Source organism: Mustela nivalis (assembly GCF_964662115.1).
Source record: "Mustela nivalis genome assembly, chromosome: 11".
NCBI lineage: Eukaryota > Metazoa > Chordata > Mammalia > Carnivora > Mustelidae > Mustela > Mustela nivalis.
Window position 1 is genome coordinate 68,718,525 of NC_139030.1, and position 15,306 is coordinate 68,733,830.

General features: G+C 55.6%; 1 protein-coding gene across 12 annotated transcripts in view; it reads left to right on the top strand.

Annotated features, from left to right (window-relative positions):
- ANKMY1 (ankyrin repeat and MYND domain containing 1) overlaps nucleotides 1–15,306 on the top strand; it is a 43,608-nt gene that overhangs the window by 14,271 nt on the left and 14,031 nt on the right. For 11 of the 12 annotated variants that reach the window (XM_082689759.1, XM_082689761.1, XM_082689758.1 and 8 more), the window contains 8 exons: nucleotides 1,687–2,153; nucleotides 3,620–3,791; nucleotides 4,973–5,113; nucleotides 5,548–5,688; nucleotides 7,132–7,239; nucleotides 9,205–9,336; nucleotides 12,044–12,157; nucleotides 12,463–12,628. In XM_082689759.1, the coding sequence (XP_082545885.1) occupies nucleotides 1,687–2,153; nucleotides 3,620–3,791; nucleotides 4,973–5,113; nucleotides 5,548–5,688; nucleotides 7,132–7,239; nucleotides 9,205–9,336; nucleotides 12,044–12,157; nucleotides 12,463–12,628 (1,441 nt within the window). Of the gene's footprint in view, nucleotides 1–1,686; nucleotides 2,154–3,619; nucleotides 3,792–4,972; nucleotides 5,114–5,547; nucleotides 5,689–7,131; nucleotides 7,240–9,204; nucleotides 9,337–11,021; nucleotides 11,215–12,043; nucleotides 12,158–12,462; nucleotides 12,629–15,306 lie in introns of those variants that run through there. The other variant, XM_082689755.1, reaches the window with a different exon arrangement.

Sequence of the window (15,306 nt, forward strand, 5' to 3'; positions counted from 1 at the left end):
AGGAGGCCAGAGCCCTTGGGTCCCGCTGCCCCGGGTGGGGAGGGGGAGCAGGTGTGGTGGAGGTGAGGAGGCCAGGTCCCACAGGGTCTTGTTGGCCTGGGTGAGGAGGAGGAGCAGGTGCATGGGGTTGGTTGGGGAGAGAAGGGAAGACCCCACAGGGTCCCACTGGCCTGGGTGGGTCCTCTGTGCAGGCAGCCAGGAGAGGTCTCCCAGGGAGGTGGGAGCTGAGGAGCCCGCAGGAAGTCGAAGGTGGAGGGTTTGAGAACCAGCTGTAGGGTCCCTTTGCTTTTATGACACCATTCACTTGTATCTGGTTTGTGAGTACTCTCTCCTTCTTGGCCAGAGGTGGTTAATGTACAGGAACGACAACTTGGAAGTTTCAAGGTGACGGTGTGAACGGGGGTGGAGATCACTTTGGTCCCTGTGCGGTCACCCCTTCATTGGGAGTACTGTCCCCACAGCGTCTCCAGGGGGACGCTGGCTGTGGGGAAGCCTCATCCATTATTGGGGAGGCAGCAAGAGCCTCAGAAAGCATTTATTTATGCACTTAAAATACTTGTAAAAATCACTCCTCTACTTTTTTTTAAAATTTCTTACTCTGAAACACATGACATGTACACAACATAAGAGAAGGAATACATGTGCGAGCGTGTGGGGACATCCCTGACTAGGCAGCTGCCAGCAGGTGGCCCCCCCCACTGCGTCCCCAGCCTGCCAGGCTCCCCCTTCCCTGCTGTGCGCAGTTCAGAGAGAATTCCATCCACATCAGCGGGTTTCAGCTGTCCCCTAAAGACACATTCTTAGCCCACCACAGAACCCCTCATCTCACCTGAAAAGTCAAACAGCAAGTTTTGAGTCCTCTGGGATCCCCTGGCACTCCCCCGCCCCCAGCGTTTCTGCCTCAGGGGTCTGGGGTGGGATCAAGAATCTGCATTCTTGGCTGTGCTGATGGGCCCTGGGACCAGGCTTAGAGAGCAGAGACTGTGAACTGGGCATGCAGGAGAGCATCTGCGGGCAGGAAGGTCACACAATCCCCATTGCCAGTCCTGTCATCTAAATGTCTCTAGGACTGGAGCGCCTGGGTGGCTCAGTCCCTTGAGTTTCTGCTTTAGGCTCAGGTCATGATCTTGGTGTCCTGGGATCGAGCCCTGCATTGGGCCTCCTTGCTCAGCCAGGGGCCTGCTTCTTCCTCTGCCCCTCTCCTCGTTCATGATCTCTCTCTCTCTCTCTCTCTCAAATGAATAAAATCTTTAAAAAAATAAATGTCACTAGGAGTGACATTAAAAAGAGGTAAAACAGGTGGAATTAATTTTAGTCATCTATTTTATTTAACCATGTGTATCCACAATTGATTCTCTCTGTGTGTAAAATCAGTATCAGGACAGGGCGACGTTCTGCTTTGTCTGCTCACGCGCACCTCGGATCTGGACGGGCTCCAGGTTGAGAGCTCCATTGCCACATGTGGCTAGTAGCTGCTGTATAGCTTGGGTCTCTTTGTGATGCCCCCAGATGTTTGCGTCCATCCTTGGGTTTCTGCAAAGCATTTTATTGTTGTCGGCCGAGACGCCTGGAAGAACGCCGTCCGCCGTGAGCGTCGGTCCTTGCTCAAGAAGTTGGCTTGCTGGGATGGGCCCTCCGACTTCATTCTGCACTTGATTTTTTTTTCTCTTTTTGTACTTTCCAAAGGAAGCTTCAAATATGCCAGGAACTCCCAACCATGTCTTCCCATTCCCCGAAGTGGCCAAGGAATCCATATATTTAGAGGAATTGGTGCCCAGCCTGGGCAGCCAGGAGCAGAAGTCCACTGTGTCGGGCAGTGAGGAGGACCGCCTGTCTGCGGGCACCCAGCTCTCTCAGGAATCCCCTGAGCTGGGGAGCAACCCTCAGAAGTGGGACCCTCTGTCACCGCGGGACAGCATCAGCGACCTGGAGAAGGAGGTGGACGGTGTGGTCAGGAGTCTGGACGGGCACACGCAGGGCAGCCAGGAGACGAACTTCGAGTCCAGCATCTGTGTGCGCAACTACTCCATCATGCTGTCCCAGGACCTCCTGCAGAAGAGTGCCCGGGCCCACAGCATGCTGAAGACCTCCTCCTTCAGTGCCCCTGGCTCCACAAATGGTACCATGAGGAAGATGGCACAGGCCATGACCGAGTAGGTTTCTGGAGTACGGGCATCAGGGCCGAGGGTCCCTTTCAGGGGTGGGTCACAGGCTCAGTGGGCCAGCATCACTTCCCCAGCTCACACCCAATCCTGCAGGGATGCCGTGGGGCCTGTCCTGCGCACGGCCTCCAAGGTGTCTGTGTGGTTCCGGGCAGGGGGCCTGGCTAGGAACTCGGGGACAGTGGCAGTGAGAATCCAGGGAGTGTGCTCTGGCTGCGGCGGGGCGGGGAGCACTGTGTAAGGCCCACACACAGGCACTGATGCACACCCACAGACATGCTCACATATATTTGCCTGCACACACACACTCCCTCTACACTGTGTGACACATTCACGTGTGCACTCACACACCCGCTTACACAACTCATCACACACTTGACCCCATCACACACTTGTCCCCATACACACATGCTCGAATGCCCTCGCCCCTGCCCTCTCAAAGTGTGTCCCCAGGTGTCCCAGACCCTGTCAGAGAGTCTGTGGGTGGAGGTGATGTCCTGATGTCCCAGACTCACACAGGGTTGGGAGCCCTCCAAGTGCCGGATTCTGATGCAGCCAGCACACATTTTTCATAAAAACAGATTGTTTTGTTAATATGCAATGGGTTTATTGTTACTTTTAAAATGTATTAGTATTTAAATTTTTTTCTTAATTATACTACCGTAGATGTGGGCAGATAGAACCTGCATAAACAAAGCTCTTTGGGGTCCTCCGAAGGTGTTAGGGGTAGAGAGGGGTCCCACAAGCAGCACATTTGAGAACAACTGCTCTAGACTCACCCTGCCTCTCCACTGCCTTCTTGTTTGCCCCACCTGTGCCATGCGGGAGGTGGGGTCAGCAGGATGGGCCAGACCCTCCATCTGCCTGCTCACTTGGCCATTCTTAATGCCTGCGTGGCTCCTCATCACCTTGACCTTCCTGCCCAGTGGGGCTGCCGTCCTGGCCGGCGAGGTCCCGGCCAGGCTTCCCCACTGATGCTGGCTCTTTGCCCCTCGTCAGAGCTGTGTGTGTGTCAGTGTGTATCTGCACACCTATGGACATGTGTGTGGTGTGTTTGTAGTGTGGCCATGTATGTGCATGCGTGCATGTCTGGGTACGATGTCATGCCCTATGTGTACAAGGTGCTCTATGTTGTCAGCTCCTGGCCACCCGAGAGAGAGGGCTGGTCCCCACCACATGCCCTGGCTCACAGATGACCCCAGCAAGGCTGGGCGGGCACCCAAGGCTGGAGCAGGGCAGGGCTACAGCTGGACCAGCGCTGGGCTGGCCAGCTCAGGGGGCATTGGCAGTGGGGGGCTGTCCTGGCACCAGGAAGGGGCCGGAGGTCTTGGAAAGAACATTGAGGGGCTGTGAATGCTGGGGCTCCTGAGCTGCCTCTTCCAGGAAGTGCCGCTGCTGCCCCGGGGTGCCGTCCTGTGCCTGTCCCCTGGCCTTGACCCTCACACTAATCCTTGCAGACACAGGAACAGATGGCAGACCATCAAGCTTCTGCTGCACCGGGGCGCGGACCCCAACCTGTGCTGCGTGCCCATGCAGGCCCTGTTCTTTGCCGTCAAGGCGGGAGACGTGGCCGGTGTGAAGCTGCTGCTGGAGAACAGGGCCAGGACAGACATCCAGCTCCCTGTTGAGGTGGGACCCCACCCCCGCGGGGGTGTGGAGGGGTCCTGCGAGGCTGAGGGGATGGGCTGACGGGAGCTTATTAGTGGCAAGAAGTTAGAGCACTTGGTTTCAAAATGTCCTCACGGTACCGTTTCTTCTCTGGTGATGAGAACACAGAGGTGCTGGGGGGCGGGCCCCGGGCCAGAGTGGAACAGGGGGTGGGGGAGTTGTGGTGGGGGCCTACAGGGTGGTGTGCCTGGGGGCAGGGGGTGTGCATGGGGCTGGTCGCAGGGGGCAGTGAGGCTGACAGATTTGTCTGGCTTCAGCTGCTGCTCGGTGTCCTGGCTCGGCCGCAGGTGGGTCTCTCCTCGCCAGCCCCACTCCCCCAGCCCCTGGCCAGGCTGTGCACCCCTTCTCTTCTCTGTATGGAGGTGTCCTGAGTGCAGGACGGTAGCATGTCTGCGGGAGACCAGGGATAATTTCAGGATAGCCCTCTAGGCTTATGGATGCGACCCCACCAGCGAAGCTAAGGTTGCAGCCTATGAACGCCAGACAGATGTCGTTCGCGTGCTCATCCATCCCACTTCCTGCTCAGGCATCTGACACTCCCACGGTCCTCTCTGCAGGCACGGCTCCATGCTATTCTAAGCTTCGGGTGGACACTGAGCAGACCAGAGAGCACCTGTGTGCGGCGGGCTGCTGTCCTCCCAACCTTTCTCCACGGGCACCAGCTGTTACCCTGAGACCCTGCTTTGGGGGTTCTGCCTGTGGGGAGCAGACAGCCCTCCACTTCGCCCCTGGTCTGTTGCGCGCTCTTGGCGGGATGCTCACACCTCCACGGGGCTGGCCCAGAATGAGCAGAACCCGGAGATGGAGATGGTCCTCCTGCCAGTGTCTCAGCACGTGGTCAGGGGCTCTGCAGGTGGAGAAGGGGCAGGCCTGGGCAGGGTCTGGAGTCAGGAGCTGCTTGGCTATCCATGCCGAGGGCCCGGCAGGAAGGGCAGTGGCTCTTCTCAGAGGAAGGTAGGGACAGTTGGTCTAAAGTGAAGATGGGGCTGCTGGCTGGCTGCAGGCCCAGCAAACAGGAACATCTTGTCACATTCCCACATATCATCACGAGGCAGTGCTGTGGGGTTCTGAGAGGGGTGGGGCCCTGGGGGTGCCGCTCACCTGGGAGCGGGCCCTCACCCCTACCCATGTTGCCTCTGCAGCTGAGGGCCCTCACCCCCCTGCACATCGCAGTTGCCCTTCCTGGGGAGGAGGGTGTCAAGATAACGGAGCTGCTGCTCCATGCTGTCACAGATGTGGACGCCATGGCCGCTGACCAGGACGACACATACAAGCCTGGCAAGGTGCGTGTCCTGTCCCGCGGGGTGAGGAGGTGCTGTGGGCCCCAGGGGCTCTCCCCGTGCCCAATGCTGACTGCTCTATTCAGAACGTCACTTCTGTGTCACGGTCCCTGAGGAGGGCAATTACTGCTCTGTGGGCCCCCAGCCCACCCAGTCTGCCTCTCTGTTAGCATTCATGTGCTCACTGCGTGCAGAACCACAGTGGGGCGGGGGCCCTGCTCTTACCCTCTCTGGGGCCCGTGGGTGCTGGTGGGCTGGCCAGAGGGTTCCACGGGACGGTGCTCAGACCCGCCGTCGGTGAACAGGGCCGCTGGCTTGTGCTCTTCTGTGAGAACCTGTCTGCGTGGGAGGTCGCACCTGCAGGTCTCCAGGCTCAGCCTAGCGCTTGTGGGGGAGGCTTAGGGGCCGGCACATGCCCCCCATCTGTTTGTACGCAGCTAGACCTGTTGCCTTCAAGCCTGAAGCTCAGCAACGAACCAGGCCCGGCCAGCATCTACCACAGCAAGCCCGTGGTCCCGCCAGTCGAGGCGGGCAGGACGGCTCTGCATGTGGCCTGTGAGCGTGAAGACAACGACAAGGTGAGCTGGGCGGAGAGCATGTGTGCACGTGCCTCTGTACACGTGTACAAGTGACTTGGGTATGCCCAGGCAAGTGCGTGCACACGAATGTGTATGTGTGTGTTCTGTGTGTGCATACCTGTGTGCGTGCACACGTGTCTCTGCAAATTATACTTGTAGGCCAGAGCACACCTGTCTGTGGGTACATATGTGTACAAGCTCTGTGTGTGTGCATGGGGATACGTGTGCACCTGTGTGTCTGTGTGTGAGGGGAGCCCTGCCAGTCCCCATCTTGGCCTCGGGACCCTGGGGTGGCCTTGTTCCATAGAGCCCTGGGCCATGCCTCCTGTCCATCTTGGGGATTAACCGTCAACAAGGTGGGTGCAGGAACCTGTCACAGGAGGCCGAGTGGCTGTGGAGGGCGTGGATGCAGCTGGGAACTAAGCCTTGGCTTTGTGCTACAGGCCAGTGCAGCCTGGGTCAATAAGCCTCGGAGTACATAGTAAACTGGGCCTCAGTTTACCCACCCACAGAGTAGAAATCATAGCTGGCCTCTCGGGCCTGTGGCATGGGTGGTCTGCTGCCACACAGGGTTGCAATCGGGCACACCTGTCCTGTTGTGAGGGTGTGACGACCTGCATTAGGGTGGATGTGGGGTGGTGCTGCGGGGGCAGGTGGAGGCATCAACCTGCCTCCCTGCCCCATAGTAGCCCTGGTCGAAGCCTTGTTGAGCTCAGACCACCACTCTGAGCCATCATGTGTGTGTTCTGGCAGGGAGGAGAGCAGGGGGACACTTTCCCAGAAGCCCCTCAGCAGACTTGGCCTGGCTGGGGGTGGGGCCAAACCCGCTCACTGGGTCTGCACAACTGCAGGGGGAACTGGAGCCTGGAAGAGTCCTTGTGGGGGGAATCAAAGCTGCAAGGGCTTCCAGAGCGCTTCTGGGAGAAGAGGCAGGAGAGAAGGGGAAGCTGCGGGGTCCCTAGGGAGAAGGAAAGGGAGAGCAAGGATGGGCCCTTCCAGCTTGGAATGCACCCCTGTTGCTGAGGCTGGGCTTCTCCTGTGCTCTGGTGTCCTATATGGTCCCTGGGCCCTGGGGCAGGGCATGCTCCTCCGGCCATAGCTACCATGGGCCAGCCTGGCTCCGGGAGTCACACAGTCCCCTCCACTTTGCAAACAAGCCTTAAAGCAATTTGTGCATCCTGTGTCCTTCCTGTTTTGTGTTGGAAATGATGTATGTTGAGCAAACATTTTCCTGTTCGAGGATCTACCCAATCCCCCACCTGTCTGTGCATCCATCCAAAATTTAGAACTGTCTCCGTGTGCCATGCCAGGAGCCGGAGTGTGGGAAATACCAATTCAGCGACGAACTTGGTTTTATGGCATTTGAGTTAATGATCCCTCCCAGGTGCTCTTGGGAGTCAGGGTACCTCTTTAACCTGTGGCCCCGCCTTTTTCCCCCCACAGTGTGCTAGAGACATAGTCCGGCTACTCCTCTCCCACAAGGCAAACCCCAACGTGCTGTGGAGTGGCCACTCCCCACTCTCCCTGTCCATTGCCAGCGGAAATGACCTGGTGAGGTGTCCTACACCCACGGCTGGGGCCCCTGCAGGGTTCCTGCCTCAACGTGACCGCCTCCCTAGTCAGGCTTTTGCATTTGCTGTTGGTGGGGGTAGCATGAAGACAACACAGGGTAAGGGGCATGGTGGTTCCCCTCTCTGGTGGATGGAGCACCTCAGAGAGAGAGGAGAATAGAAGGGAAGGTGGGTGGTGGGGATGACGGTTCAGCTGGGTGGACGCTCCCTCAGGGTAGGCGGATGACAACTGCTGCTTATCCTGGGCACTGACCCCTCAGGACACTGGGAGAGGAACCTTGGCCAGTTTCCGTCTTCTGCTGCCGCCAAGGATTATGTGTTCACCATCCGTTCATCTGCTTGTCCATCCATCCATTCCCTTGCCTGCCCCTCCCCATCTATCCATACATCTATCCATTTGCCTACCTACCCACCCACCCATCCATCCGTTCACCTACCTACCCACACCTACCAATCAATACATTCTTCTAGCCTTCCACCCAGCCATCCAAACACATCCACCCAACCCACCGTTCCATCCATCCATCCACCCAACCAGCCAATGACACATCCATCCACCCATCCAACCACACAGCCATCCACTCACCACATCCACCCACCCATCCATCCTTCCAACCACACATCCATGCAGTCCATCTTTCCATCCATCCATCCATACAGCCAACAACACATCCATCTAAACCATCCATCCATCCTTCTACCCATCCTCCCATCCAATCCATCTAATCTGTCCATATGTCCATCCATACATCCATCCTTCCTTCCATCTGTTCTCCCATCCGTCCATCCATCCTTTCACCATCCGTCCATCCATTTGTCTTTCCTTCCATCCTTCCATCCATTCATCCATCCATCCATCCATCCATCCATCCATCCATCCATCCATTCTTCCACCATTCCTTCTTCATCCATCATCCTTCCTTCTTTCCTTCCTCCTTCCAGCAATCTATAATACACACACCATTCATCCTTTCCTTTAACTGTTGTTTTTTTGAGTATCCACTTGGGCCAGGCAGACACCATTCTAGGCATTAAGTGTTAAATAAAATAAGGTCTGTGCACTCAAGGATCCTACATTCTCCTGTGGGAGACAGACCATAATCCAGAGTGCCACACAATTTTAGGTAGTGATAAGTGCTCTGAAGATAGTAATAGCTGGATAAAGAGTAGAGAATGATGGAGGGTGCACCATTGTAGCAGGTGACCAGGGGCCGCTCTGGCCTGTGGTGAGGTGACATATCAGCACTGATGAAAAGGGAGGCACTGTGAGGAAGGTTGTGGGGGCTTCTGTGGTCCTTCTCTCCATCCTCCCTTCACGTGTACCTTGAGTATACTGAGCAAGTTAAGAGGGGCACCTGCTCTGTGTCTGGTCATGTAGGTGGGTGAGGCAGGGTAGGGAGCTGCCTTCTGGGGGACAGAAGCTCTTGAGGGAGCCTCACACCTGTGTGTCTCCTGCCCAGCCAAGATGCTGTCACTCCTGGCTTCCTGCTGGTACTTGGGCTAGTGGCTGGGGACACAGCAGGGAGCAAGTGAGATGTGTCCCACTCTTATCTGGTCAGGTGACCACAGTGACTCAGGTGCCTGGGGGCAAAGGCAGACTGGTCCCAGGGAGGAGGGGCTGATGGGACACACACCAGGCAGTGTGCTGGCCCCTGGGGCTGGAAAACAAGATGTGAGCTGGGAGCAATTTAGAGCAAACGGACAGTGTGAGCCCCATCCATCTGGGGTGGGTGTCGCAGCCATCTGTGGGGAGCCACCGTGTGCCCTCTCCCTGCCCCAACCTCGTCCCCTGAGCTGGGACAGCAACGGTACCTGTGGTGGGAGGGATAGGAAGTGACCAGATGTGGCTGCCACTGTGCTCAGGACGGCAGAAACCTCTGGCTACTTCCTCCACGTACAAGGAGAGGGGGGTGGAAGGGGTGCTGACGGGCTTCTCTGTGTCCAGATTGTGAAGGAGCTTCTGTCCCATGGAGCTGACCCCAACCTGCTGCTGACCAAAGGCTTAGGCAGCGCCCTGTGTGTTGCCTGTGACCTCACCTACGAGCACCGGAGGAGCATGGATAGCAAGCTGGCCCTGGTGAGGGGCGAGGCTGGGGTAGGGAGTGGTGTGCAGGGCAGGGGGCCCTAGCATGTAGGGGTCTGGGCATGTATATAGGAACTCTTGGCTTAGGCTTCATTCCTGGCAGGTAGGGTTTCAAGTAATCTTGCTCGGTACTTAAGAAAGAACACAGAATTCCTGCCTTTTATGTTATATGGGCCTGAACATGTGATGTACAAACCCACTCAACAGGCCAAAGTCCTCTGGCTCATCTCGTGGAAGACGCAGGCCATCACTTTGGTTGGGTTGCAGGACCGTGGATTTTCTGAGTAGAGTGGGCATTGGCGAGGGATCCCGGTCAAGGATGTGCTGGAATGGCATTGGTTTTGCCCTGCGTAGGGGCCTGGAGGGGTGCCGGGCCCCGGGGCACCGTGTCCTGGCTGTGGACACGGCTTTCTGGTAGCCTTGCTGTTTCTTCCAGGTGGGCTCAGTGTGACCAGGAGGGCACTCTGCTTTGTAGGTTCTGCATGCTGTGCTGTTGCCTCAGAGTCTCCATCTGTCCTCACAGTTGCTCTGGCCCCGCCAGACCCCCAACATGGCCCCTTGTGCGTCTTCCCCCTCCTCAATCCCATGCTGGGGCCTGGGGTCTCCCACTGCAGTGCGGTATGGGCAGGCCCTCCCTGTGCTGTGCACTCGCCTCTTCCCGCACCCATCGGGGGGCAGCTTTATGTGGGCTGCTCGCTATCCCAGCTCCTTGAGGGCCATGGTCTGGTTCCCCAAGAGTTGGAGGCACCAGACGGGGGTTGAGAGCCTGGATTTCTGGAGGCTGTCACACTTGACAGTTCCACTTTAGGGAAAAAGAAGTAACCCTTTTCCTTGAGATCATGTTTCTGGATCTCATTTTAAGGATCCTCCCTTGATCCTGGTCTCCTGTCCTCTAAGCACCCAGAAGTGCCCCCACATGTGCTTCTGGGGCCTCTCAGTGGTTCTGGATCTGTGGGTGGGTAGGTCAGCTTTGCCCCAACCATGCCATCTGCCTCCATAATTATCTGCGAAGTGGAAGGACTCTCTTTCTTGACCGTTAAATCATCTTGTCTTTGACCTTAGGAGCCTTTCCCTGGGTCCCCTCAGCCTCTGATGCCTGCCTTGCTTTCTGGTTCATCAAGGGGACTCTCACACACCTGTGGGTTCCTGCCCCTGCCCCTGAATCACCCACCAGTTGGCTTTTCAGTGATTTAATTACATACAACTTACTCATTTACTACTATTTATCACGACAAAGGCATAAAAGTTCAGCAAACAGCATAGGAATGCCATATCCCCCCTCTCTTAGATGCACAGGTTCTTCACACCTTAGCCGCCCACCTCTCTACCTTCTGGGCTCCCTGACACTCCCCTGTGTCTGCCACCCAGCACTGTGTCAGCCCCAGCTGGGGTTGGCCTTCGTGCTGTCATACCAAGGAAGTCCGCATTTATTGGACGTGTGATAGGGATGTGGGACACCGGGTCTCCCCCAACCCTTGCCCTCCTGCCATTGGCAGCCCCCCACTCTCCTGACGTGGCTCATGGTCCGATAGCGTCCTTCAAACCCTCCAACTCTGACGTGAGCCTGGAGCTTGTCCTGCCAGCTGGCCTCTTGCTCTTGGGATGGTGGTTGTGTCTCTGAGGCCCAGATGATGACAGAGACTGTGCAAGAGCTGACTTCCTGTCTGTGCTTCCCCCAGGAAAATGCACCCCACCCCCAGGCCCAGCAACCACAGCTAAATGCCCTGCCCGCGTGGGCTGTGGGGTACCCAGAGGTCTCCAACAAGAGAGGCATTTAGCCCCTCCGTTCTGGCTGCAAGCAGAGTCCACACATCTGGGGACAGGCTTGGGACTGCCCACTCATGGGCACTGTGCTCCGCCCGCTGTTCGGGGACTGCTGAGCACCCCCCAGTGACAGCCCACTGGCACGTGGCCGGGAGGTAGGCCACGTGCGGTGCGGGTGGCCTTGGCGGGTGACAGCCTGGTTTTTGTCTGCTCAGACGAAAGCACTGAGCCCCGTGGTTCTGCAGTTGGGCTAAGATTCAAGCTGAGACTGTAAGACCCTGGAGCCTCTTATGGACCCTGCCCCCTCCCTCCTCAGGGTGGAGGTGGGTCCCTCTCTCGGGTGCTGTTTGCTGTGAATGAGCTCAGTGGGAAGAAGCCCGAAGTTGCTTGTGCTTGCCGACCAAGCACTTTGTCCCCGCGTGCGCGCACAGGCACCCGCAGTCCCTGAGCTCCCGGGACGTCGGGGGGCGGTCGAAAGTGCTTGGTGGTTGCTGTCCTCTCGATTTTGGTCTGGGGACTGGGACGATAACCAGCCTCAAGTTACAGACCCACGGCAAGTCCCTGGTGTGGTGGGGGGTGGAAGGGGACTCCCTGAGGAGTGGCCCAGCCTCGACCTACATTATGCTCCACCCTAACTTGTCATCTGTGGGGTCAGCACATCTATCCTGTCTTCTGTCTGTCTGTCTGCCGACTCTCCTTACACCTGAGAGGGTGGCTTCCCTGCCTTCCCAGTGAGGGCAATGACAGCGCTTGCTGGCGGCACCTGCTCTCTTGGGTGGGGCCCTATCATCGGGCTGTCCCCTGCCACCGCTGCGGTGCAAAGATTGGGAAGCCACAGGTGATGTGGGCCACAGTGTTGGGCACCCTGGTTCTGAATCCTGCCTTCTGGTGGCCCAGGCGTCTGCACACATGTGACTCAGGCTCTGCTCTAACACAGATTGATCGGCTCATTCATCATGGGGCTGACATCCTGAACCCCGTGACGCTCACACAGGGGGACAGGGTGGCTGTGGGCACGGCTGTTGACTACGGGTATTTCAAATTCTACCAGGTATGGCTCTGAGTGTCCCACTGGCGATGGGCGGAGAGGGGTGGGGCCCTGAGAGTCCCTTGAGCAAGGCTGGGCCACGGGCCCTTCCTGCCTCGGAGCAAAACCCAGCCTGGGCAGTACCCCCAGCACACCCTGCCTCCGGGGCGCCTGTTGCCAGCTTTCTGAGCACCGCTCCGTACTGTACTCACCCTGGGGAGGTGGGCTTTCCCTGTGCTGGTCCGGATCTGTGTCCCTCCCGTGCTGGGTGGCCAGGTGGTGGGCTGGAGCCGTGCGGTCCCTGGTGGTGACAGGATGCTCTGCCACAGGACCGGAAGATCGCCCACTGCCCCTTCCACATGCTGATGCCCGCCGAAAGGGAGCTGTTCCTGGCCCGCAAGAGGCTCCTGGAATATATGGGCTTCCAGCTGCGCCGCGCTGTATTTGCCAAGGAGAGTCAGTGGGATCCGAAGCTGCTGACCCTGAGCAAGAAAGGTAGGGGTCACAGACTATGACATCTATCCTCATAGGCCATGGCACAGGCCTGACATCCGAGACACAGAGAGTTTCTGGCTGAGCTGGTTAAGACTGCCACACCACCCTCCAGTGGGAAGCAGCAGGGACTTTGCTCCATGACAGCCCAGTGGCTCCAGGACCCTGCTTTTCTCTCTTGTGGGTGGGGTCATGGGGGCAGGCCCCACTGCTCCATGCGATGCCAGCAGTTGAGGGTAACCTCAGGACACACTCGGCCTGGGGCAGCAGGCTTTCGATATGGGCTGATCAGCTCTGGAGCAGGAAGAAGAGGGACCCTCTATGCCCTCTGCTTGGAGAGCCACCTTCCGGGGGCTGAAATGGGGACCGTGCCCCTGCCTGGTGTTGCCTGGTTTGGGGGTGCGGCCCTGAGTCCAGAGGCCCCAAGTGGGCTGGCCAAGGGGCAACACACAGCAGAGCCAGCCCGAGGCAGTGGAGTTTCGAGTGAGAGAGTGGAAGGAGGGGCTGCAAGGTCATTAGACTTGGAAGGCAGGCTTATTTTTTTTTTTAAGATTTTATTTATTTATTTGACAGAGATCACAAGTAGGCAGAGAGGCAGGCAGAGAGAGAGGGGGATGCAGGCTCCCTGCTGAGCAGAGAGCCCGATGTGGGGCTCGATCCCATGACCTGAGCTGAAGGCAGAGGCTTTAACCCACTGAGCCACCCAGGTGCCCTGGAAGACAGGTTTATGGATCCCCAGAATGATCTGGAAAAAAGTTAAGTGCATGCAGGGAATTTGCTTCTTAGATGTAGTAATGACAATTCTAATAAGAGCCGGACTCCTGGTACAAAGCCATCTGCTGAGAGCTGATCACACTTCCCTGGAGAGCAAGACATTGTGCGAGACCAGCCCCTTAGCATGCTGGTCAGCCATCTGTGTCCCCTCTCTACAGTGGGGTATCCCCAGGAAGTATAGAGTCACATACCCAGTATAGTGGTTTTTGCACTGACATCACCAAGGGGGCTGGGGTTGTGTCTGCCAGGAATCACACTGGTCACTGCTCTGGCCATGGTTGCATAGGACAGGCTCTCCCTCTGGATGGTGGCTGCTGCTTCTACCTAGCTCTGCCTCAGCTGCCAGACCCCTGTACCCCAACACAGCTTGACTCCTGCACCCTGGCTGTTCCACCTCTGAGCTCTGTCCCCTCTGCTCCCTGGTTGCTTGCAGCCAGACCTTGGAATTCAAGAATGGTTTAACAAGAGCAAAATCAGTGTAATACACCACATTTTTAGACTGAAGAAGAAAACCACATGATCATTTCAACTGATGTAGAAAAAGCATTTGACAAAATCCAACACCCTTTCATGATAACATACAACAAACAAGGAAGAGAGGGGCACTCGCTTAACCTGATTAGGGGTCCTACACTGCTGTGATGAACCCACAGCATACATCAGACCCCACAGTGGGGGACAGGATGCTTTGCCCTACGATCAGGAAGAAGACTGGAATGTGTCCTCTCACCATTTCTGTTTGATGTTGTGCTGGAGTTGTTAGCCTTCGTAACTAGGCAAGAAAAAGAAAGTCATTCAGATTGGAAAGGAAAGACTTACTGTTTCTCTTTGCAGAAATTATCCTGAAGATTGAAAATCCTGGGAATCCACTTTTTAAACTGCAACTAATATTCAACTAAACATATAAATATTAAAATACAAAATATAAAGTGATTACACTATTAAAACTAACAAATGCATTAAGCTAAGGTTGCAGGATATGAGATCAATATGCAAGCAAATAAAAAATGAGATGTAAAAAACTTTCATTTACAATAGCATCAATAAAAATAGAATACTTGGAAATACATTTAACAAAAGCCATGTGAAACTTGCACTCTTAAAACTAAAATATGTTGCTGAAGTTAAAGGAGGCCTCAGTAAATGGGAAGACATCTCCTTATCCGAATCCCACTGTCTCCTTTGTACAAATGGAGAAGCTGATTTTCACATTCATATGGAATCACAAAGGTCCCAGAATAACTGTAGCGATCTTGAAAGAAAAGAGCGAAGTGGAAAGACTCACACTTCCTAAATCGAGACTTACTGCGAAATGACAATAAAAAGAGTGTGGCACTGGCAAGAAGGCAGACATATGGACTGATGGACTGGAACGCAGGTCCCAGAAATAAATACATGTGCATGTCAGCAGATTTTCAACAAGGATGCCCACACTTTGAAATGAGGGCAAGAACAGACTTTTCAACAGATGGGACTGAGACAGTGGTTATCCAGACACCATAGAATGAAGTTTGACCCTACCTCACACCACATACAAAACTGAATTCAATTTGCATTGAAGACCTAACTGCAAGAGCTTCAACTATAGGTCTCTTCAGAGAGAATATAGGGACAAATCTTCAAATCCTCTGAGTTGGCAATGAATTCCTAGCTATGACACTGAGCACAAGTGATGAAAGAAAAAAAATGGATAAATTGGATTTCATCAAAATTTAAAAACTTTCAGGCTTCAGAGGACCCTATCGAGAAAATGAAAAGGTAATCCATGGTGTGGGAAGATATATCGAAAATCATATATCTCATAAGGGACTTGTATGTATGATAAATTTAAAAACTTTACAACTCCATAATAAAGACAAACAACTGAATTTAAAAATAGACAAGGGCTATGGATGGAAATTTCTCTG